The 23,132-nt window shown below is 43.4% G+C and overlaps 1 protein-coding gene across 1 annotated transcript in view; it reads right to left on the reverse strand.

Annotated features, from left to right (window-relative positions):
* fer1l4 (fer-1 like family member 4) overlaps positions 1-23,132 on the reverse strand; it is a gene marked incomplete at both ends in the record, with an annotated part of 68,670 nt that overhangs the window by 3,475 nt on the left and 42,063 nt on the right. Inside the window, 14 exons of the mRNA XM_080727743.1 lie at positions 1,422-1,520; positions 1,790-1,875; positions 2,310-2,491; positions 3,175-3,329; positions 3,517-3,687; positions 3,911-4,038; positions 6,661-6,777; positions 7,944-8,081; positions 8,702-8,802; positions 9,494-9,533; positions 18,961-19,083; positions 19,190-19,296; positions 20,752-20,926; positions 22,371-22,532. Of these exons, the coding sequence (XP_080583869.1) occupies positions 1,422-1,520; positions 1,790-1,875; positions 2,310-2,491; positions 3,175-3,329; positions 3,517-3,687; positions 3,911-4,038; positions 6,661-6,777; positions 7,944-8,081; positions 8,702-8,802; positions 9,494-9,533; positions 18,961-19,083; positions 19,190-19,296; positions 20,752-20,926; positions 22,371-22,532 (1,784 nt within the window). The remainder of the gene's footprint in view (positions 1-1,421; positions 1,521-1,789; positions 1,876-2,309; positions 2,492-3,174; positions 3,330-3,516; positions 3,688-3,910; positions 4,039-6,660; positions 6,778-7,943; positions 8,082-8,701; positions 8,803-9,493; positions 9,534-18,960; positions 19,084-19,189; positions 19,297-20,751; positions 20,927-22,370; positions 22,533-23,132) is intronic.

Here is a 23,132-nt window from a genome sequence, read left to right on the forward strand (position 1 = left end):
ACTTGCTTTCATCGCGTGTTTCCTAAACCCACCAGGCTTGAGTTAAGACCCGCCTCGCGGAAACGCGAGGACGTTCAGGAGTGGCTGAAATCCTCGCTTGCCGGACACATGGAGGGTGGATTAAGTCAGACCTAGTAAAGGCATGAAGACAATATAAAACTTGTACTGAGAAAAGCCTGCATTTGCACAATGCACAGCTATTAATTTGTCACTACAGTGCTCAAAACAAACAGTAAAAAAAAAAAAACTTACTATGTACTGTGCTTAAAAAAGGGAAAACTTTGTAACTTTAAAGAGAAAAACGTACTGAGAAAGCTATTAATTTGTCACTACTGTGCTCAAAATAAAAACTATTACTGATTATCAGTTAAATTTTTATAGTTTGGATATGGCATGGTATTATGCTGCGTGTATTATTGTAATGGATCGGTAGGTACAGTATTGCTTTGCACTTGAGCGAGCAGCACTAACGTTCATAAGCACTTTCATACTTAAGATTATTGAGAGGGGCGTTTCCGCGAGGCGGGTCTTAACCATAGGTCTTAACTCAAGCCTGGTGGGTTTAGGAAACACGCGCTTTCATCAAAGGCAATTTCTGGGATGGGATTTCTGCGATTGGTTCACCGTCTGACCAACACAACAGTAGCAAAGCAGATGACGTAGTTGTTATGTGGCTGGCTAGTGGCTAGCCTGTTGCTTGCTAGTGCTAATTGCTAACCAAAGAGGCTGGTGGCTAGCGATTCAGCAAGTCTGGAACCAGGCTATGCTTCTCTATAACTTTTGGGCTTTTATGCCTTTATTGATAGGACAGTAGACTGACAGGAAATGGGGGGAGAGATGGGGAGTGACACGCGGCAAAGGTCGTCCGGATCGGGAATCGAACCTGCGACAGGCATCCATGCCCTATGTGGCAATGCCTAAGTGCTATGCGCCCGGACCAGTAGGCCAGCGGGCGCCCGACCTTTTCTACATTTAAGTTCATTGCAAACAGCTGCATTATTTTGGGACGAATCTATAGATGCGAATTTCGGAGCACTTAAAATAAAGAAATCAACCTCACGTTATATATGTCAACAACATTTGCACATTGCCGCCCGTTTCGTATTTATTTTCGGACCACTGGTTCCCTTGCTCTCTCTCCCCCTCTCTCTCCTTGCCCTGAAAAACGCATTTCGCTACAAAAAAAAACTGTGTGCAACCAACTTTTTTCAATCACACCCAGTTCAATTCCTTTTTTCTAATGTGTTAAAAACAAGGGCCTTTAATTTGGGTAACTTCAGTATGGTGTAAAAATCAAGCCTATTTCATGCACACAATATACCAGTCAGTGCTGGGTACCGAAACCTGAACTCACTGATCAGTGTGAATAAGTACTGGCGCGTGCATGCGTGTGTGCTTGTGTCTGTGAGTGTGTGTCTAACCCTTTCACATAGATGTCAGAAGAGGGCACTCCAGTGAAGGGGTTGACATCATCCAGAACCACATCGTCTGTGTTCCATATGGTCACACGCAACTCATACCTGCAGCCATGCAAACACACACACGTTTCAATGGACCCCGAATCTAAACTAAAAAGTTGAATGATTGACAAGACTACTTGTCACCTGACATACATTGATTCAGGTGTGAAACACAGGAAAGGTACAAAAATATAAAAACTAGCATAACATGCTGTGTACAGTATATCTCTCTCGGTCGCGTGTGTGTGTGTGTGTGTGTGTGTGTGTGTGTGTGTGTGTGTGTGTGTGTGTGTGTGTGTGTGTGTGTGTGTGTTACTATGGCGACCTACTGTTCGGGTAGGCGTGGCTTAATGTTGACAGGGGGCGGAGCCGGGACATCAGTAGGAAACATATCCACCCACATGTGAAGAAAACCCTAAACACACATAAATAAATTCTTTGTTCTCAGGGAATCCCTAACCTGTGGGTCGGGGGGACAACAGGGCAGGGACCTCCCAAAATACTTTTGGGGGGTCCCCAGATGATTAAGCAACATTGTTTTCTCACTCAACTGTAAACTAACCAACATAAAGTTTAAGTGTATAGAGGGTATATGCACATTTCTAAAGTGACAATTAAAGGACTTTTTAATACATCTAAAATGACAAATGAAACATTGTCATTGGCCAAATTGTCTAATATTAGAGGCAGAAATTGTGAAAATAGAAGATCTACATGCTCACAACGCCGCAGGGGTCACACAAAATGTAATTCCTCAACTCTTAGTATCAGGGTTATGCGTGTGTGCGTGCGTGCGTGCGTGCGTGCGTGCGTGCGTGCGTGCGTGCGTGCGTGCGTGCGTGCGTGTACCTGTGGCAGCCCAGGGCTCTGCTGGTTCCACAGGGAGCGGGTCTCTATGTGTTCAGGGACCAGAGGCAGAGCTCCAGGGACAAACTCTCTCATCTCAGCCCAGCGCTGCAGCACCCTGAGGGCTGCATGCTCCTCCAACTCCTCCTCCTCCGATGGAGACAGCTGGTTCTTCTTGCTCAGTTCTGCACACACACACACGCACACGCACACACACACACACACACACACACACACACACACACACACACACACACACACACACACACACACACACACACACACACACACACAGGTTTGCAATTGCTACTTTGTGGGGACATTACACATAGTCTACTATCTTTGTGGGGACATTCCATTCATTTTAACCCTAAACCCTAACCCTAACCCTAACCCTTAACCTAACCCCTAAAGACCTTGTGGGGACGTATTAATTTGTCCCCACACGTTTTTTTCCCTGGATTGTACTATCTTTGTGGGGACATGAGGTCCCCACAAAGATAGCTTTGCAAGCCCACACACACACACACACACACACACACACACACACACACACACACACACACACACACACACACACACACACACACACACGCACCCATGCAGGCACACATTACTTAGGGCAAGGGTTCCCAAACCTTTCAGGCCGTGACCCACGAAAATAATCATATTTGAACTGGGGAAGCCCCCACCCTGACAAGCACGTGGAATTGTAGTTATTACATTTAGTTTGACTCGGTTCCACAGATACATATTGTGACAATAAAGCTCACAACACCTCGCACAGCATGCACGCACGCACAGACAGACAGACAGACAGACAGACAGACAGACAGACAGACAGACAGACAGACAGACAGACAGCTACCCTCTGGTATAGCGTCAGGAGGAATCTTGAAGATCTTGTTGAGGACTTTGACTTGAGATGGTCGATACTCTGGAGATGAGATACTGTTCTTCCTGCACAGATCTGCCAAGATGGCAGACGGCTTCTTGTTGTCGCGCCATATATTGTAGCCATCACTAGAGACAGACAGTATATTGTATATATTACATATTGTAGTGTAGTTGCAGACCACAGTAGTAATATATATATATATATATATATATATATATACGTATTATAGTAGGACACCGACATACAAACGCAGCCGAACGCTGTACTTGCACGCTCTGCTGGCGCAAGAACATAATAGTATTTCTATATTACGTGTTGTAGTATAGCTGTAGACCACAGCAGGCCATGTGACGGCTGTAGAAGCGGTTCTCCAGGTCGATCCGCGTCTCTCCGATGACGTCATCAGAGCCCACCATGTCGTGATCCATCACCATGACAACCAACTCGGTCTCCAACGGAAATGACAGCGTCAGCTCAAACACCCTATAGAGCACACACACACACAGGCACACACACACACACGCACACACACACACACACACATCCAGGCACACAGGCACAGATCTCATTACTTAAGACAAGGGTTCCCAAACTTTTCAGGCTGTGACCCACAAAAATAATCATGTTCGAACTGTACGCACGTCGCATACACAAACCATTAGAAAGACAAATAGGAAACCATGCAGACAGACAGACAGACACTCACTCTCCAAACACAGGGTTGAGTTGCTTGGGGATGTAGCGATCTTTAGAGTCCACCGTCTGTTGTCCAACCTTCACCACCAGGTAGGGATCTGCCTTACCGTTAGGGTCTGTGGGAGACAGACTGCTAGCCTGCAACACAACACAATACAATACAATACAATATGGAACCGTTTCCATTCTTTTCCCTCCTCCCAGTTCAGGGTGTTTCCACTGAAAGTAGTTCTTGGTTCAGAACCCTGGTGTGTCACTATTATTATTATTATTATTATTTAGGCATTTCTTTTCTTCCTTTTACTGGTTTATTGGCTACAAATAGCTACGTCACACAAAATCACCAAACGCAGTACTTGTGCACTCTGCTGGCGCCAGTAATAAAGAACAGGAAGAGTGCACCTGCGCAAATTGGCCTTGTGTCTGATGTCACTGTAGAGACGCTCAGGCTATATGACGTGGGAGAATTGTCCAAGACTTAAGTATCCATCGTTTTGATGCTTATGGCGCAGAGTGACGGAGAGACAAAGAATGAAGACGGAGACAGAAAAAGACCGAGATGGAGACATATGAAGGAGAGACAGAGAGACAAGGACAAAGACGGAAGGACGGAGACAGAAAGAGACCAAGACGGAGAGATGTTTCAGCCCCAAAGGACCTGCACACCGTCCCCATCTCCTCAAAGCAGCAGCTTTGATGATGAACCAGCGCTTCTGGAAGGAGTCAGGACCCAGTCTTCCCAGATTCAGGTCTTCTGTCCTGTTTGTTCATACGCCTTCATGTCTCAGGTGTTCCTCCATGAACACATGAAGAATCACTATGACCTCTACTGTCAAATGGGAAGGGACAATTCTCCACTGCGGCCTGTCAGCCAATAACCAGCCCTGTAACCAGCCAGAAGCAAGCCGACAAAGACCAACCAAGATCATACAGTCAGCAACGGACTGAGACTTTAGCTCGATCAGGAGAAGTAAAAACACATCAGCTGAATCACACCATAAGGAAACCCCATGCGTGTAAGCAGTGTTAGAGGTTCAGTGTGTCAAGTGAACTGAAGAAACACCAGCGCATCCACACAGGAGAAAAGCCGTACATCTGTACACAGTGTGACAAAGGTTTCAATTGTTCAAGTTCCCTGAAAACACACCAGCGCATCCACACTGGAGAAAGACCTTTCGACTGTGACCAGTGTCAGAAGAGTTTCTATAGTTCAAGTGCCCTAAAGATACACCAGCGCATCCACACTGGAGAAAAACCTTTCGACTGTAAACAGTGTGACAAAGGTTTCAATTGTTCAAGTGCCCTTAAGACACACCAGCGCATCCACACTGAGGAAAGGCCGTACATCTGTAACCAGTGTGACAAAGGTTTCAATTGTTCAAGTTCGCTGAAGACACACCAGTGCATCCACACTGGAGAAAAACCTTTCGACTGTGACCAGTGTCAGAAGAGTTTCTATAGTTCAAGTTCCCTGAAGAAACACCGGCGTATCCACACTGGAGAAAATCCGTACGTCTGTAAACAGTGTCACAAGAGTTTCAGTCAATCAACTAATCTAAAGACACACCTGCGCATCCACACTGGAGAAAAACCTTTCAATTGTAAACAGTGTGACAAAGGTTTCATTCATTTAGGTATTCTAAAGAGACACCAGCTCATCCACACTGGAGAACATCCTTACATCTGTAAACAATGTGACAAGAGTTTCAATCGCTTATATCTCCTGAAGATACACCAGCGTATCCACACTGGAGAAAAAAACATTTAACGTATCTTATCATAGAGCGTAAAAAATATGGACAGCGACACGGCATTGGTTTCTCCAGACCGTAAACGAAGCCTATTTTGAAGCGATTTCAAATCCGCCATCTTTCTATATCTGGTCTCCACTCGATAGAACCAGTATAAAAAAGACTTTAGCAATTGAAAACACACAGTGTTTATGAAAAGGTTTAGTAAGGTAATACAATCAAGTGTAAAGTTCGCCCAAAACCTCATTGAAACCCATTGATTTTATAATGTATTGACACCACCGAAGGTGAAAAATAGCCACCTCTGCTGGGCCATTAATTGGAACAGCAGGTTCAACAAGAACCCGGAAATAGGCTTCAATTCCAGCGAACAAAGTTTCAGTCGGTTAAATGATATGAAAGAACATCAACGCAACGCCGTCTCCACGCTACACAACTCTGATCAGCGATTTATACACGGCAAGTCAGAAGCAAGTCAGAAGTGGAACGTTAAGTCATGGTTCTTGTGATACGCACACAGAGCAGTGTTGCCATGTCTGCTTATTGTAAGCGACTTTGGGATTTTTTTATTATTATTATTTTATATGCTTGTAAATAGGCCTGTTGGTAGTTGCGGTTTTGTTTGGGCTTGTTTCTAAAAGTGTAGTTACTTTTTGGGCTAGATGTTGTTTAAAGGAGAATTCTGTGGTAAATCGCCTTCTTACCTTATTTAGCCTCCAAAAAATAGGTCCAGTTGTTTTATTTTATTTTAAATACAGTAAAGCTTTTTACTGATTAGGTGCTCGATCTACCTACCTGCGTTATATTGTCTAGATTGATATTTCTATGCATTTGATGTAGTATTGATGTATTAGCTTGCTTATTGTATCAATGTATTATCTTGCTTATTGTAAGTCCCTCTGGATTAAATGCCTAAATTGTAAATTGTCGGTAGCAGTGAGACAGGTAGCAGTGAGACAGGTAGCAGTGAGACAGGTAGTAGTGATAGAGATAGCAGTGAGACAGTTACCTTAACGATGTAAACTCTACAGAGGACTTTGACAGGAGAGTTGTTGGGGATTCCATTAATGATCTGAGGTCTGCTGTCTTCTTCTCCTTCTTCTATTGGATACACCAAGAACGAGCCCTGCGATCACATTACACTGCATATAAACAGACAAACTCTTACTGAAGTGACTTAATAATCCCATTATATAAACATGCAAACTCATGTTCATCTTAGCTCTATAAATAGCTCTATATTATAATAGTAATCATTGCTATAGAGTGTTTGTTCAGTAACAGGGGTCACCCTGTCTCTACAGCTCTTTAGTGGACAGACATTTTATTTTCAGGTCATGATACACATTTCCAATGAGGAGAGCCAACTCACACGGGATACAGTCTCAACTATAACTGCATTCTATCAAGGTGCCAACTTGCTCCTTGTGCACAAGTAGGCCATACATGGTCTACTTGCACAAGCAGAGCGCACCACAAGGTGTGCCCTGCTCTGGCCTCATTGGCTGTTAATGAAGATATTACCAGGTATGCTCTTATATACCAAACTCTGCTGACATCACCAGTGGCATCACCAGGAATGCTGGTCCCTCAATGGCTGTTAATGATGACGTTGTCAGATATCCCTAATTGGGCTACGGTCTTCAACAGGAGGATCGAGACACGGAGATACATACACTGGACTACAGTCTTCAAAAAAAGGAGACACCGACATACATACGCAGCTAATTACAGTACTTGCGAGCTCTGCTTGCGCAAGTAACAAGTGCAACTGAAAGTAATGAAACAAAAAAATTAGCAGAAATTTAAACCAGAACACTAAATTGGAGGCGCATAAATGGGTACTCTCTCCTGATTGGCTGAAATTGGCAACCTGCCTGAACATGTATTTTCTCTTTACTAAAGAGCTGGAGAAACGGGGAGACCCCCTGTTGATGAACAAACACTCTATATCAATGATTACTATCAGAATGCAGAGCTTTAAACATTTAACAAAAATATCGTCGTTGTCGGGCAGAAACATCGTATCTCCAAGTTTCAAATTTGTACGTTCTTTCGCAGAGTAAAGCCCTGCTTCATCATACAAGGCCGTCGCACAAAAGTAGTGAAAATAGCAGATCTACAAGCACGCAACGCCTCGCACCGGTTGTTTTCACTAGTTAAAATCATTTTTAAAATGATAAATGCTAAACGAACGGTTTTGGACATACAAGGTTTTCACACGACAACGACGATATGTTGGTCAGTGTGCCCGCCTGTCTATTCCAAGTCCGTCCGCTTGTCCGTCCCTACCTTGTATTTTCCCATGATCCTCTCATCGTCGTCGTCGTCGTCCTCCTCCCCTGCGGCGGTCCGTCCTTTATAGAGCGGGAAGATCTTCAGCCAGTCCTCAAAGTTATTGAACGCTGACTCCAGCTCTGAACTGTACAACTATGCACGCGCACGTGCAACACACAAACGCACATGCACACAAACACACACACGGACCAAAATCAGAAGATTGGCCTCCTATTCACTTCAATTCATTGAGATATTTAATCAGGAATGTGACCAAACCCTTTTGTTTAATATATATTTCTATGAATTCAAGGCATTGTTTTGCCCTTTAATGACACATGTCACCGGTGTGGTTTGATCCCTATAGTTTGACCTCTGACCCAGGGACGTGCAGAGAATGTTAGAGACCTCCAAGCTCACAACGCGTCGCAGCGCGACGCGTTGTGAGCTTGGAGGTCGGCTATTTTCAGTACTTGATACCACACAAAACTAAGCATAAAATACTGGAGATGTGGTGTAACGGCATGGATTTCTACACAGAGAGGGCAATTCTTTCAACATAAGATTATGCATTCAAGTTCAGGAGAGTTTGGCAAGGCAATTCTCTTGAATGCTGCCTTCATGTATGGCATGAAAAGAGGGCATTTGCACTTCTTTCACCATAGTGAAAACTGCATTCATGGTCTGGAGAGGGCACCGTTTACAGAAGGATAACAGGGCAGGGGCTCAAGAAGCCCCCTTTCATGCCTATGTGTGCATGTGCCTGCTCTGACCTGTAGCGTGGCTATTTTCTTCCTCTTTGGTTTGGGGGGTTCCATCTCGATGACCACCTCCTCCTCTTCCTCTATGGAGTCCATGGTTAGAGCGCCTCCCTCTGGACAAAAGATAAGGAGCATGTCACCAATTTATCTTTATATGATTGGCCTCACTGATGCGCATTATGAGATGCCAACATTTCTGTTTGCTTACTTTATATCTCATTGGCGAGACAGTTCAGAAACCTGCCAACCAATGACATCATCAATGGGGATCCCAAGCTAATAAGACACTACAGCCTTTTAGCGTTTTCAGTGGTTTAGGCGTGATGCCCACACCCGTGAGTGATCCCAGGACTACAAATCCCAGAATACAACATCATCCCAAAATGTTCCACTCTGCCCGGCTCCATGTTAACAGATTTAGAAAAGTCTGGATCTCAGATTATTTTCCCAGATGCGTTGTTTTAACTAAAGAACAGATGATCACGTATACAAGTGTTCTTTTCCGGGTGAAAGAAAAAACTCCGCCTGACCATGTGATTTTTTGAGCGGTGCAAATGGAAGGAGGTAAGCTCCAACATCTGGCTTTGTCTGGGCTCTGAAGTGTGGCCTACATCTTGACACAAAGCGCTCAACGTTTGTTGTACGCCCAGGGTCACATTGGCCAAGCTTTGCGGGATGCTTAATGAAATGAACTGTTGCCTATATAGCGGTGCTCACTTCGCACTTCACAAAAAAACCTTGTATCTCCAAGTTTCAGCTTTACTCAACGCTGACAGTTTTTTGAGTTCTACATGAAGACTGTACCTGGTTCTGCCTGTTCCTCTAGCTCCTTCTCCAAAGCTGCCTGCAGACAGACAGACAGACAGACAGACAGACAGACAGACAGACAGACAGACAGCATGCATGGGTTAAATAAGTAAAAGTACATAGTCTACATACTCTGGTGCTGTACTTTCAAATCTTCCATTTAAAAAAGTAAAATACTACAGCCAGTATACAGTGGCTGACTTGCAGTCTCCAGGTTTTTGTATAAGGAATAGAATTGCAAGTCACTCTGCTGATGTATAAAATAGGTTTAAAGTTGTTAAACAGGTTTTTATGATATTAAGCCATTTTGCTTTCCTTCTCTTAATTGTTTTAAAGCAATTACTTAGGGAAAAGTAGAAAGTGAAGAAGGTCAGAAAGTAGACAAAAGTTCAGAGATGAAGAGAAGAGGAAGTCCGCACACTGTTAGGATGCTCCAGCGACAACTTTATAGTTGTCACTGGAGCATCGTAACAGTGTGCGGACTTCCTCTTCTTTTCATGGTGCGTATTTTTGGTCCAGCACCTGCAAATATTTTGGAGATGTGCGTGCTTTCCCCCTGTGCTTCAAAAGTTCAGAGATGGCCATGGAAATAATAACAATAATGCATTTTTTGAAAATGGGTTATAAATTGCTCCATCTACGCCTTCCCTCTCAGCTTTCCTACTATCATAATAAAATAAAATAAAGTTCAAAGGGACTAACCACTCTACCACTTTTAAAACACAGCATGTGTTCTCCATCGTCTACTGGACTAGAATATACATTTAGTATTTTATTCATGGTAATATCATTGACCACTCCTTATGTCCGTGGCAAGAATATATTTTGAGTTGATGACCCATGACCAACGCAGTTTGATTTGTGCAGGGCTGAGATTTCTTTCACTGTAGATAGTCTACATTTCAAAATCATCCTTAACCCTTAAATTCAATTAATTGTTTCAATGGACTAAACCTTGTTTTATTTGATGGCCTTCCTGCCCTAGCATTTGGCCTTTGTGCCCTCAAAAAATTGACAACACCAAAGGCCAATTGGCCTTGCTCCTAAAACGACACAATTCTAGGCCTGCTTACAATGTCTCCATGGCCTGGATGACTCGGCAACAACGTCATATCCTTACTGTTGAGTAGAAATCTGTCTCTCTATTTAAACTTGTTTTATGTGTTGTGTTGTAAGCTTGTAGATCAGCAATTTTCAACTTGCACATTGTTTTCCACCTGTATATGTGTGATGTGACAAAAAAGCTGATTCCAGTGCCCGCTGGCCTACTGGTCCAGGCGCATATCACATAGGCTCTGATGCCTGACAGTGTGTCGCCAGTTTGATTCCCGATCCGGACGACCTTTGCTGCGTGACACTCCCCATTTTCTGTCAGTCTACTGTCCTATTAGTACGGAGGATTGAGACCAGATTTTGGGTGAATCGTTCACTTTTTCATACAAGCGTGAAAATTGGTACACTTGTACAGTTTGGGGCCCTGAACAATTTCAGATATGGAGCCATCGCAAAAACGCCCCCTGGTGGCCATGGCGGCCATTTTACTTTCCACCATTACCCGTTAATGTATTTTACATCATAACTCCTAAACCAAACATGATAATACAGAATAGGTGATGTCTACACCTATGTTTTGATGGTCAAGGATTCCATTGATATCATGTACAACATCACAACCTGTTCAGGTGAATAGTTAATGGTCAATTCCGTGATGTTGTGAGGTAGTCTGCTGGTTTTGTCCGAACATTTTTGACTTTTTCATAAAAGTATGAAACTTGGTACACTTGTACAGTTTGGGGCCCTGAACATTGTCAGATATGGAGCCATTGTGAAAACACCCCCTGGTGGCCATGGCAGCCATTTTAATAGCCACCATTACCAGATAATGTATTTTGCATCTTATCTCTTGAACCATACATGATAATACAGAATATGTGATGTCTACACCTATGTTTTGATGGTCAAGGATTCCATTGATAATGTGTACAACATCATAAACTGTCCAGCTGAATAGTTAATGGTCAATTCAGTGATTTGCATCTGTTGCATACATGTTGAGTAGAGTTGTGAGAAATGTAAACCCTTGCCCCTGATAATACCGTGAGAGCAGAGCAATATTCAATATGACAAAAACAAATTAGCTTTAAATAATGTATCACAGGCAGCACATATATTTCTGAAGCACATATATTTCATGTGTTTTGCTAGTATTGATTGCATGTTTCATGCATGGTTTTTGTTTGACTGATTGATTGATAGTTGTTGTTGTTGACAATCTGGCTAACCATTGTCAAAGAAAAGGGAAAAAACAGAGCCCTTGCTGTTTTGTAATTCTGTTCTTGAGAGATTACGTTGTTGATGACATGCATTTCTTCTTCCATCTTCACAGCCTCCTCCACATTGACACAATGCTGTGCACTACTTCTGCATTTTTTGCCTGGCAGCCTTTCTTGCAGCTACAACTCAAGAGCTCAAGGAGGGATAGGCTTGCCTGTGGAAGAATTGACCACAATGGTCTCCAATCAAGTGGGTTCGTCCAACCCCAGTCTGTTGGAGATGGCATAGCTGGTGCCACCTCAAATGCTTGTCCCCAACAGTGTTCTCCTTGGTACACTGCACCTGTGAGGTGCTGCACCAGTGCATCCTTAGTTGGGGTATAGGCTACATCCCTCTTCCTTTTTTAGGGTTCTGCTCTGCACCAAACGGCTTCTGCTCTGCACCAGAGCAGGGAGAGGAGAGGCTTGAAAGGGAGGGGAGGGAGGGGTCTGTTTGACAAGTAAGGGTGCCTGTGAGGTCAAAACCGCGGTTTGGTTGGTCTCAGGACGTTGTGTAAACACAATCCAATCAAAAAATACTAACTTTGAAGCTAAAGAAATAACCGCACTAGCCTAAGGACAATCCACTGTGTTAGTTATGAGAGAGCCCGCGAAATCTAGCATCAGGGGCAGCCGAAATCTAGCAACAGGGGCAGCTATGAAAAAAATCGACTAAAGCAGGTATGAAGGGGTATGATAAAAGGCAGATTTAACCCTATATGTGTTTTGGTCTGGATGTCTCCTTTAAGTTGTGGCAGCAAGAAAGGCTGCCTAGGCATTGCAAATGCAAAAAAGGCCTCCTAATAGTGCACAGCATTGTGTCAATCAGGAGGAGGAGGCTGGTAAGGAGACAGTGAAGATTGAAGAATACATTCATCGTCATCATCAATCAATCAAACAATCAATTAATCAATCAATCAATCAATCAATCAATCAATCAATCAATCAAACAAACAAAAACCATGCATGAAACATGAAATCAATACTAGTGTAAGGGGATTTAATTGTGTTATAGTTTTTTTTCTGTAATAATGGGAACGTTTTAGGGCTTATCTCAATGTAACTGATAATAAATATTTCAGTTTGGGGATATAGTCTGACTTTTTAAGAGGGGACACCAGTTCTGGAGTATGAGTTGACTTGTTGACTGTGATGGAGGGAAAAGTTCTAAACAAAGAGAGTTGAACCTACAAGTTAAGCAAGTATCCTTCAGTATTACACAAAAACATGAAATATATGTGCTTAAGAAATACATTTGAACAAGAAAATGAAACCAAATGTATGCAACAAATGCAAAATGTTGTGATTTCCTTCTCACATCACTGAATTGACCATTAACTATTCAGCTGGACAGTTAATAATGTTGTACAAATTATCAATGGAATCCTTGACCATCAAAACATAGGTGTAGACATCACACATTCTGTATTATCAAGTATGGTTCAGAAGATAAGACGCAAAATACATTATCTTGTAATGGCGGATATTAAAATGGCCGCCATGGCCACCAGGGGGTGTTTTTTGTGATGGCTCCATATCTGACAATGTTCAGGGTCCCAAACTGTACAAGTGTACCAAGTTTCATACACTCTTAAAAATGTTGGGTCAAATGTTCAACCCTTTTGCTGGGTTGACACTGTTGGGTCAAAGGTTGGGTCAGTTTGACCAAACATTGGATTAAAAATACTTAAAATTAGTAAACCATCTGTTGGGCTATGGATGGCCCGCCCACATCATCAGATAAAATGCATTGAGTTCATAACCCAAGTGTTGGTATAGGCTTTTGAATTCGAGTTTACCCAACACATGGTTCACTGCATTGCACCAACTTGGGTTAAAATAGACCCGCCCTCTCTGTCTATCAACACATTGGTTTGTGAATTGCACCACTATTGGGTTAAACTAAGTGGGTGGGCAGTTACCCAGCATGCAACTGTGCTCCCATACAGATATTTTTTACAAACTTTTCCATTATTTTATGGTTTTAGATAGAGAAAACAACATTGTATTGTAGATGATCGCAGTGGATGTAGCCCAGTCATAATCCCTAATTAAAAAATATATAAAAAATCATAGTTGCTTACAGAAACAGAAACCATGACTAAGATGGTCCAGACTGACACATACAAACAGGTTTGCTGTTATTTTAATGTGAAGCACCACATAATCTGTTGTGGTCAAAGTTGTGATATATTGCCGACTAAATGCATAATTTACTCCGCATGCATTCTTCCTTGAGTAGATTAAGCATGAAAAATGTCATTGATGAAAATGTTGTAAAAAAAATGAATAGATTTAATGTGAATGAGCGTACAATCCCAACAACAAGGTCACTTTTAAGCCATTTTTGGGTGTTAGATTCCAACCCATCAGCAGTATCACATTAACCCAACAGCAAAGTCACTTTTAACCCATTACTTGGTTGTACAATCCCAACCCAACATGCTGGGTCACAGCCTTAACCCAACCCTGTTGGTCTGCAATAACCCATGTTGGGCTGGTCCAAAACAGTGTTACGTGTTGGGTTACATAAATAACCAACTTGGGTTGTTTTTGACCCAACAATTTTAAGAGTGTACTTTTATGAAAACGTGAAAAATGTTCATACAAAACCAGCGGACTACCTCAAAACATCACCGAATTGACCATTAACTATTCCCCTGAAGAGTTTATGATGATGTACATGATATCAATGGAATCCTTGACCATCAAAACATAGGTGTAGACATCACCTATTCTGTATAATCCTGTTTTGTTCAGGAGTTATGATGTAAAATACATTAATTGGTAATGGTGGAAGTAAAATGGCTGCCCTGGCCACCAGGGGGCGTTTTTGCAATGGCTCCATATCTGACAATGTTCAGGGCCCCAAACTGTACAAGTGTACCAAGTTTCATACTTTTATGAAAAGGTGAAAAGAATTCGGACAAACATTCGGACAAAACCATTGGACTTAAACACAACATCACCAAATTGGCCATTAACTATTCTTCTGTACATGGTATTATTGTAATCATTGACCATCAAAACATAGGTGTAGACATCATCTATTCTGTTTTATCACGCTTGGTTCAGGAGTTATGATGCAAAATACATTAACGGGTAATGGCGGAAAGTAAAACGGCTGCCATGGCCACCAGGGGGCGTTTTTGCGGTGGCTCCATATCTGAAAATGTTCAGGGCCCCAAACTGTACAAGTGTACCAAATTTCACGCTTGTATGAAAAAGTGAACGATTTTCGTCTCAATCCTACGGACTATATCAATAAAGTCATAAAAGCCCCCCAAAAAATTTAAATAATAATCTTTAAAAAAGCTGATTCCGCTGATTGATTGATCTATTTAAATAATAATCTTTAAAAAAGCTGATTCCGATTCTGATCTCAGAGGCGACTGGGTAGGACTCCATATTGAACAAGACTGATGTCATTAACATGACATCAGTTATTGCAGGCCAATGTACCAATATAAGTGGCAGAACACACAATACAGCTGATTTTATTAATCGTTGTCCAGATTGAGAAATGTTGAGGTGGACCGTATATCTGAAGGGAAGACCAACAGCACGGTCTAATGCTGCTGTTCCTGTGGGACCCGGGGTTTACTTCTTTGGAAGGTGCAGTAGTGTGAATGACAGTCACAGTGATCATATTGATGTGCACATCTTCAACACAGTGTCCTTACGCTGGAGGAAGTTGACCCCAGTGACAAATGGAAGAGCAGAGGTTCCCTCCCAGCGCTCGCACCACACAGCTATACTGATACAAGATATCGTTTACATCTGGGGGGGCCTTAATGTTTTCAGTTTACCAGACTGCAACATTCTTTATACATTTGATGTCGACACCCACAGGTGGTTGAAGCCCAAGGTGTCAGGGACTGTTCCAGAGGGGAGGTATTGTCACTCAGCCTGTGTCTTTGGGAAGCTCATGTATGTCCATGGAGGATGCAAGTACCAGTCGCCTGTTCTCTACACTAATGCCCTCTACAAGTTGGACACCACACTAATGGTCTGGTCTTTGATTAACACCAGAGGCACACCACCACCTGTTTCATCATGGCACTCTGCCACCATCATCGGGACAAAGATGTTTGTATTTGGGGGCTGTGACCAGAATGAAGGCCACAACATCAGAGTGTTTGACACGGAGACCAACTGCTGGCTGAGCTCACCTTCTGCGAACTTCCTTCCAAAAAGACGGTGTAGTCATTCAGCCTTTGCCTACAAAGGAGAGCTGTACATATTTGGTGGCCACAACCGCAGACTGAGACAGGACTTCAATGATCTGTGGAAATTTAATCCGGAGACCTTTTCCTGGAAGAAGGTTGAGCCCAAGGGGAAAGGCCCGGATAAGATGACAAGGATGTGCTGTTGCATGGTGGGAGATTGTATCATCCTCTTTGGAGGATACCACACACCCCATGACCTGTACATCTTAGACTTGAGTCCTAGTCTGAAGTCATTATGCAAACTAGCAGTTATTCAGTATCGTGTGGGGCAGGGGGGACTCCGGCATGACATCAGGTGGGAACTGGCAGCCATGAAGAACAACTAGGGGCAGCTGCCAATCAGAAGAGGGGGCTAAGATACACCAACCAATTAAGGACTCTGAAACAAGTCAAATGACTCCACCCACACGTCTGTACGACAAACGGTTCAAGTTGATCCAATTAACCGCCTAGGAGGAGTTCGTTAAAGTGTGACCCGTGAAAACGGCCAAAAATGCGCCAAAGCGCCACAAATTAGTCAAAATGGCTGACTTCCTGTTTGGTTTCGGACTTTTTTTTTCGGGTGTGCGGAATAATAATCTTTGCAATTACAATAGGGTCCTCACACACTGTGTGCTCAGGCCCTAATAATTAAAATAAAAACCAAAAAAATCACACCCGTGTGAACTGAGCGGTGGTCCCCCCCCCCCCCTTCCCCCCTGTGTGTGTGTGTGTGTGCCTGGTCTGGCCTGGCCTGAACAACAGCGCCCCTCCCTTAACATGTGTGGTCAGAAAAGGTTACTGCAGGCTACAGACAGACAGACAGACAGACACGCAGACAGACAGACAGACAGACAGACCCACACACACGGCCACGTATAGGAGCGTTGTGACCACCGCTCAAAAAAAGGTTGAAAATAGCTGATCTATAAAGTGCGTCATAAATCTGACAACCCATTTTTCTTTCTTTTTTTTTCCCATGAAGAGGAAGTTTGTATTAGCATGGAATCGATGATGTCACTGGTAGGTGGGTATTTTAACTGTCCATAACCCACCAATGAGACACATCTTGAAATATAAGATAAGGTTGGTGAAATGGTAGTGGGAGAAATATGTAACAAAAATAGGCTAATGTGTTCACTTCCGGCAGAAAGCGTGAAAATTTGCACCTAGGGGTATTTTTGTGCGCCGAATTCAAAAATTGACGGTCCCAAGCACTTTTCCCATGGGATCTGGTGGCTCTAATTCACTTACCATACTAGGGAAAAAAGACCCCCCAAAAAATCTTCTTTAAATAGCATGTGAGGGGTCTATCTAGGGGGTTTTCATGATTCTGAATCCATTGCAAGCATTTGTTTTGCACAAAAAACATCCCTTGGGCTAAAAATGGACCCTACACAACTGTGAAAAGTGATGGCTAAACCATAGTTTTGTGGGGTCCATTTCTTGCCCAAGGAATGTTTTTTGTGCAAAACAAATGCTTGGAATGGATTCAGAATCATGAAAACCCCCTAGATAGACCCCTCACATGCTACTTAAAGAAGATTTTTGGGGGGTCTTTTTTCCCTGTATGGTAAGTGAATTAGAGAAACGTGAATTTGAGAAAAGTGCTTGGGAACGTCAATTTTTGAAATCAGCGCACAAAAATACCCCTAGGTGTAAATGTTCACGCTTTCTGCCGGAAGTGAACACCTTTTTCACATATTTCTCCCACTATGGGTGAAATGCTATTCTACATAGCCGCCTCAGCGCCCTCTGCTGCCTTGTCCTACGACGTCATCATAAGAGTGACCAGATATACTTATGAAAACCATATCTCATAACTGCACATGCCTGGCTGGCCAAGAGATGTTCTTTTTGGTCTTGGACTTTTGGTCAGGTCTACATTGTTTATTTAACAAAAATAAAACTTGTAGGGCTAACTTTAAGTACTAAACAGCTAATTGTCTCCCTCACTGCTGAATGTCAGGGTGTTGAAGACTGTCTGTCTCGCATGTAGCTTTGCTTCTATTATTGAGCGGTGGTCACAACGCTCCTATACGTGGCGGTGTGTGTGGGTCTGTCTGTATGTAGCCTCTGGTGTAGCCTGAGTACCCTGGGTGACCAGAGAGGTGCTGTTGAGTCTAGCCTGCCCTGAGCATCAACTGCAATACACACACACACACACACACACACACACACACACACACACACACACACACACACAGGCACCCCCCCCCCCCCTCCCCCACGACCACGATCACACGGGTGTGATTTTTATTGTGGTTGTCCCCGTATAGTACTTGTCCGACTTTATTCCATCTTCAAGTACCGGTATACCCTTTTTCCATCTTCAAGTACCGGTATACCCTTTTTTTGGTTCTTTTTTCTTTTCTTTTTTTGCAGCGAAATTCCTTCAACAGTTTTGGTGGCACGCACTTCAGCCATATATCAAATCGACCGGCTTCATCGGGACACGCATATGTGCTAGAGATATGTTATAAAAACTAGAACTGAACCCTGTCGAGGTGCCAACTTGCACCTAGCGCACAAGTAGGCCATGTATGGCCTACTTTGTGCAAGCAGAACGCGCCATGAGGTGCCCCCACTACTGTTGGTCTAAATCTCAGTTCTAAGTCCTAAATACTTTATAAGCTGGCGCAAGCAATAATTGAAATCTTGTTTGAAATGACCAAACCTGCCTACCGATGAAGTCACTGGTAGTCGCTGGTAGGGTTTCTGAACTGTCCACAGTTGAAAATGGATGGAGTGGTCCCTGGTATATTTTGATGCCATTCCTTTTTACTTTTACTTGTAACAGAGTATTTATATATTGTCGTATTGCCACCGCTGAGCGATTATGATTTACAGCTTGAAACTATTGATTGATCGATTAATTGATTGATTGATTAATCGATCAATCAATTAACCAACCGATTGATTGATTGATTGATTAGTGTCTAACCTGTTGCTCTCTCTCCAACTCTTCCAGTGATGCGTAGTACTTGGACCACCAATCAAGCTCCTCCTTTTCTGGTGTCTCCTCCTCCAGCTCCGCCCCTTTTTTGGTCAACATCTTCAGGGGAGCCTGAGGCAAAGATTCAATTAGCATGTCATTTGCATGTTAATCAGTATCGCATTGCAATATTTTCATCCTCTGTACGCAAACGAGAAGAGAGGAGAGGAGTACATACAGACACCAGGTTCAGGGGGTTGATGGGTATTTTGCTCTGCTTGATTGACAGCGCTTTCAGGTCCATGCTTTTCACTGTTGTCAACGGATTGACCTTCCCTTGTCTCACTGGACAGACAGACAACAAGACAGACAGACAGAGAGTTTAAAAATGTCAGTACTCGCGCATGAGACCCAGGTTCAGATACAGCAGGGTTCCCCAATTAGTTTTCCCCAAGGGCCGAATTATGTCTAGGGTGCCAAGCCGAGGGCCACAGCATTGCTTGGGGCGACGGTGGCGTTCCCGCTACTCCAGTGACAGTTCAGATATCGTCGTTGTCGGGTGAAAATCTTGTATGTCCAAAACCGTTCGTTTTGCATTTATCATTTTAAAAATGATTTAAACTAGTGAAAACAGCCGATCTACAAGCACACAACGCCTCGCACTTGTAGATCTGCTGTTTTCACTACTTTTGTGTGACGGCCTTGTATGATGAAGCAGGGCTTTACTTTGCGAAAGAACGTACAAATTTGGAGATACGAGGTTTCCAACCAACAACGACGATATACTAGTGTTGTTGCTGCTCTTATACCACCATTATTACTGGGGTTGGTGGGGGCCAGACAGTAGCCCCCCGCGGGCCGCAAATGGCCCGCGGGACGCCTATTGGGGAACCCTGAGATACAGGTTAGAACAGTTACGTAGTGCAATGTGAGTGTGAGGCAAACACATTGGTCATAATCTACGACGTTCACTTCTCATGTTAGGATTAATAGACTCACTCAATACCTGACTCTGCTTGTAGATCTGCAATGCTCGGCACGTGGCAAAGGACATACAGTGAACCGTCTCTGGTCCTAAAGCAGGGGTCTTCAACAGGGTAGTCTGGGACCCCTTGGGGGTCCTCAGAGTTACTACAGAGGGTCCTCCAATAGAAACTTATAGAAACTTTTTTTTGTTCTCCTTTTTCATATTAACCACTTGAACCCTATAGCGTCCATATACGGTACTTTAGCCAAAAATACGCCTCGCAGTGCGAGGCGTTGTAGATCGGCAAAGAGCTTTGGTGTAGAGGGGAAAAAGAGCAGACTAAGTGAAAGGTCAAGTTTATTAGGTAAAGACGGTTCAAGTGGTTAAATATCTGAAAACACAAATTGACATGAATCCAAGAGAGAGGGCGAGATCATTTAGCGACCTACAACTGCGTTGCAACCTGGTCGGTAGTTGGTAGATTTAGCGATCCAGTCGGTAGATTTAGCGACCCAGTCGGTAGATTTAGCGACCCAGTCGGTAGATTTAGCAACCCAGTCGGTAGATTTAGCGACCCAGTCGGTGAAAACTACCGACCAGGTTGCAACCCAGTTGTAGGTCGCTAAATGATCTCGCCCCTACTGGAATCCAACACACTGATGATTGTGCTGTCAAACGATGAAACTATATGGAATCTATAAGGTTGTGGGGGTCCCTGCTTCATCTCTCTCTCTCTCTCTGTCTTAACTAAGGGGTCCTTGGCCTGAAAACGTTGAAGACCCCTGTCCTAAAGAGGTCTCTGACTGTGCTTCCTCCAGCCCCTCTCCATTAACCTGTAGGTTTAGGCTCCTCCTCCTCTTCCTCCAGCCACTCCCCCAGCGTGGGCGGGGCAAAGGTCATCAGACTGGGGACCAGGTGCGTTCCCACCAGCGCCATGCGACCGAACGCCCTCTGCTCCACCACGAACAGCGTCAGAGGAGGGTGCAGGTACACCTGCTCTGGAAGCTCCTGGATGGAGGACAACCAGTGGCGTCAGTTCAGCAAAAGCTAGGGTATGGCAAAGATGGGAGAATAGCAGATCTACATGCTCACAACGCCTCGCAGTGAGCATGTAGATCGGCTATTTTCACAATGTCTGAAAAAAAAACGAGTTTTGACAGGTTTCTACGGTTTCTTGGGCTGGATATGGCAACCTGGAATGGTTGTTCAAGTGCAGCTAAACTTGGCATGTTAGTAAATGTGCTACAATTAACAATAATGCATTGCAGCTGACCTGCGGAACCTGGGAATATAGCATTCTGTCAAGATGGGGAGAATACAAGTGTGGAGAATAGAATTATAATACCTTGTTAAAGTGACCATTTTGTAAAATTTTGCATTTGTAGTTATTTTTCTGTAATTTAACAACATAATAACCAGCACAGATAGACAAGGAGACATTCATTGATTTATATTTAAAAGTAACTTTTATTTTCCCTCTGGACCCAGGGTATGGCAGCTGCATACCCCTGCCATACCCAATTGACGCCCCTGACGCATTGTTTTCCAAACAGTGGGTCGGGACAAAATATGTGGGTCGCAGACACATTTTTATAGGTCCCTTAATTAATTGGAAGAAGAAGAAACAAACAAAGCTCACAACGCGCACGCGAAGCCGCTTGTAGATCTGCTATTTCCACTAGTTTCTAGTATGTTTGGGTCCCACGTCTAATTTCTCTTTTGGGTCTTGAGCTATAAAGTTTGGGAACCACTGCTTTAACTGACTAAAATTATACTGTATTTCTATTTTGCCTGACAAAGGAAAACAGCAAGTACTTCATGTGTGTTTTAAAGGTTAAAGGTCGCGATTAGGGTTCAGATTTTATATTGTAATTACAATGTACAATGTAGGACTCAACTGGTTGTCCGTGAAGGTATTTTATTTGGTCCCTGGTGAGTGATTTTTTTTTCCTTTTTTATATTAATCACTTGAACCCTAGCGTCCATATTCTGAGAACTTTAGCCAAAAATAGCAGATCTACAAGCTTACAATGCCTCGCAGAAGAGCTTTGGTGTAGAGGGGAAAAAGAGCAGACTAAGTACATAGTGAAAGGTGAAGTTTATTAAGTATTGACAGTTCAAGTGGTTAAATATCTGAAAACACATGAATCCAAAATACACAGATGATTGTACTGTCAAACAATGAAACAATATGGAATCTATGAACAGGTTGTGGGGGTCCCTGCTTCATCTCTCTCTCAACTAAGGGGTCCTTGGCCTGAAAACGTTGAAGACCCCTGTCCTAGATTACTATTGCTATGCATGTCATGTTTCACCTTGTGTTGTTCTTGTACAGTAAGTGTAAATCGCTCTGGATGAAGAGCATCTGCTAAATGTCTACTGCAGATTGCAGATTGCAAACTGATGTGAGGGCAGTGGAATTAAAAACATGATTAGTGGTCATTGCACTCACCACATCAAAGCATTTGACCAGTTCTTTGAAGTTGGGGTGTGTTTTGCAGCTGAGGATCTCTTCAGACTCCAGTTGGCTGCCACCGCACTCCACTCGCACCTGGGGGCGCTCTACCTCAAACAGCTGAACCCTCCGCAGGTCCCGGACCCCCCAGAACAACACCTACACACATGCACGCACGCACGCACGCACGCACGCACGCACGCACGCACACGCACACACACACACACACACACACACACACAGTTTATAGCATATAGAATAGCACATAATCTTTGAGTGTGTCAATGTTATTGAGTAGTTAAGTAGGCTTAATACTCATTATTTCACACATAAACCTATTATTTTGGTATCTTTTTATGACACAATACTTTTTTTTAACTTTATGAATCTCGCCCCATGACATATGTCACAGTTTTTTTGAGTTTCGGTGAAATTGAGAACAGGAACGCTCGTTGTGCGGCACGGGGCGGAACAAGCGGTCGCTTTGATCCACAACAACGACAACGACAACGACAACGTAGCGTAGGCAGGAATGATAGCGCCTCACCCCACGGAGGTTAGAGGGTTAGGGTTAGGGTTAGGCATAGTTTTACTGAGGTTAAGGTTAGGGTTAGGGTTAGAGTTAGGCATAGTAAGCTAATGGCTAAACACAGCTGAGCTAGGCTAGTAGATAAACAAAGAAAGAGTGGTTGCAAACTAGTGACGTCAGCGACGACACAAGTGAATGTCTGTTGTCGCCATCTCATGGTGAATACGCAG

This window comes from Nannobrachium achirus (assembly GCF_963921795.1).
Source record: "Nannobrachium achirus genome assembly, chromosome: 6".
In the NCBI taxonomy this organism is placed as follows: Eukaryota; Metazoa; Chordata; class Actinopteri; order Myctophiformes; family Myctophidae; genus Nannobrachium; species Nannobrachium achirus.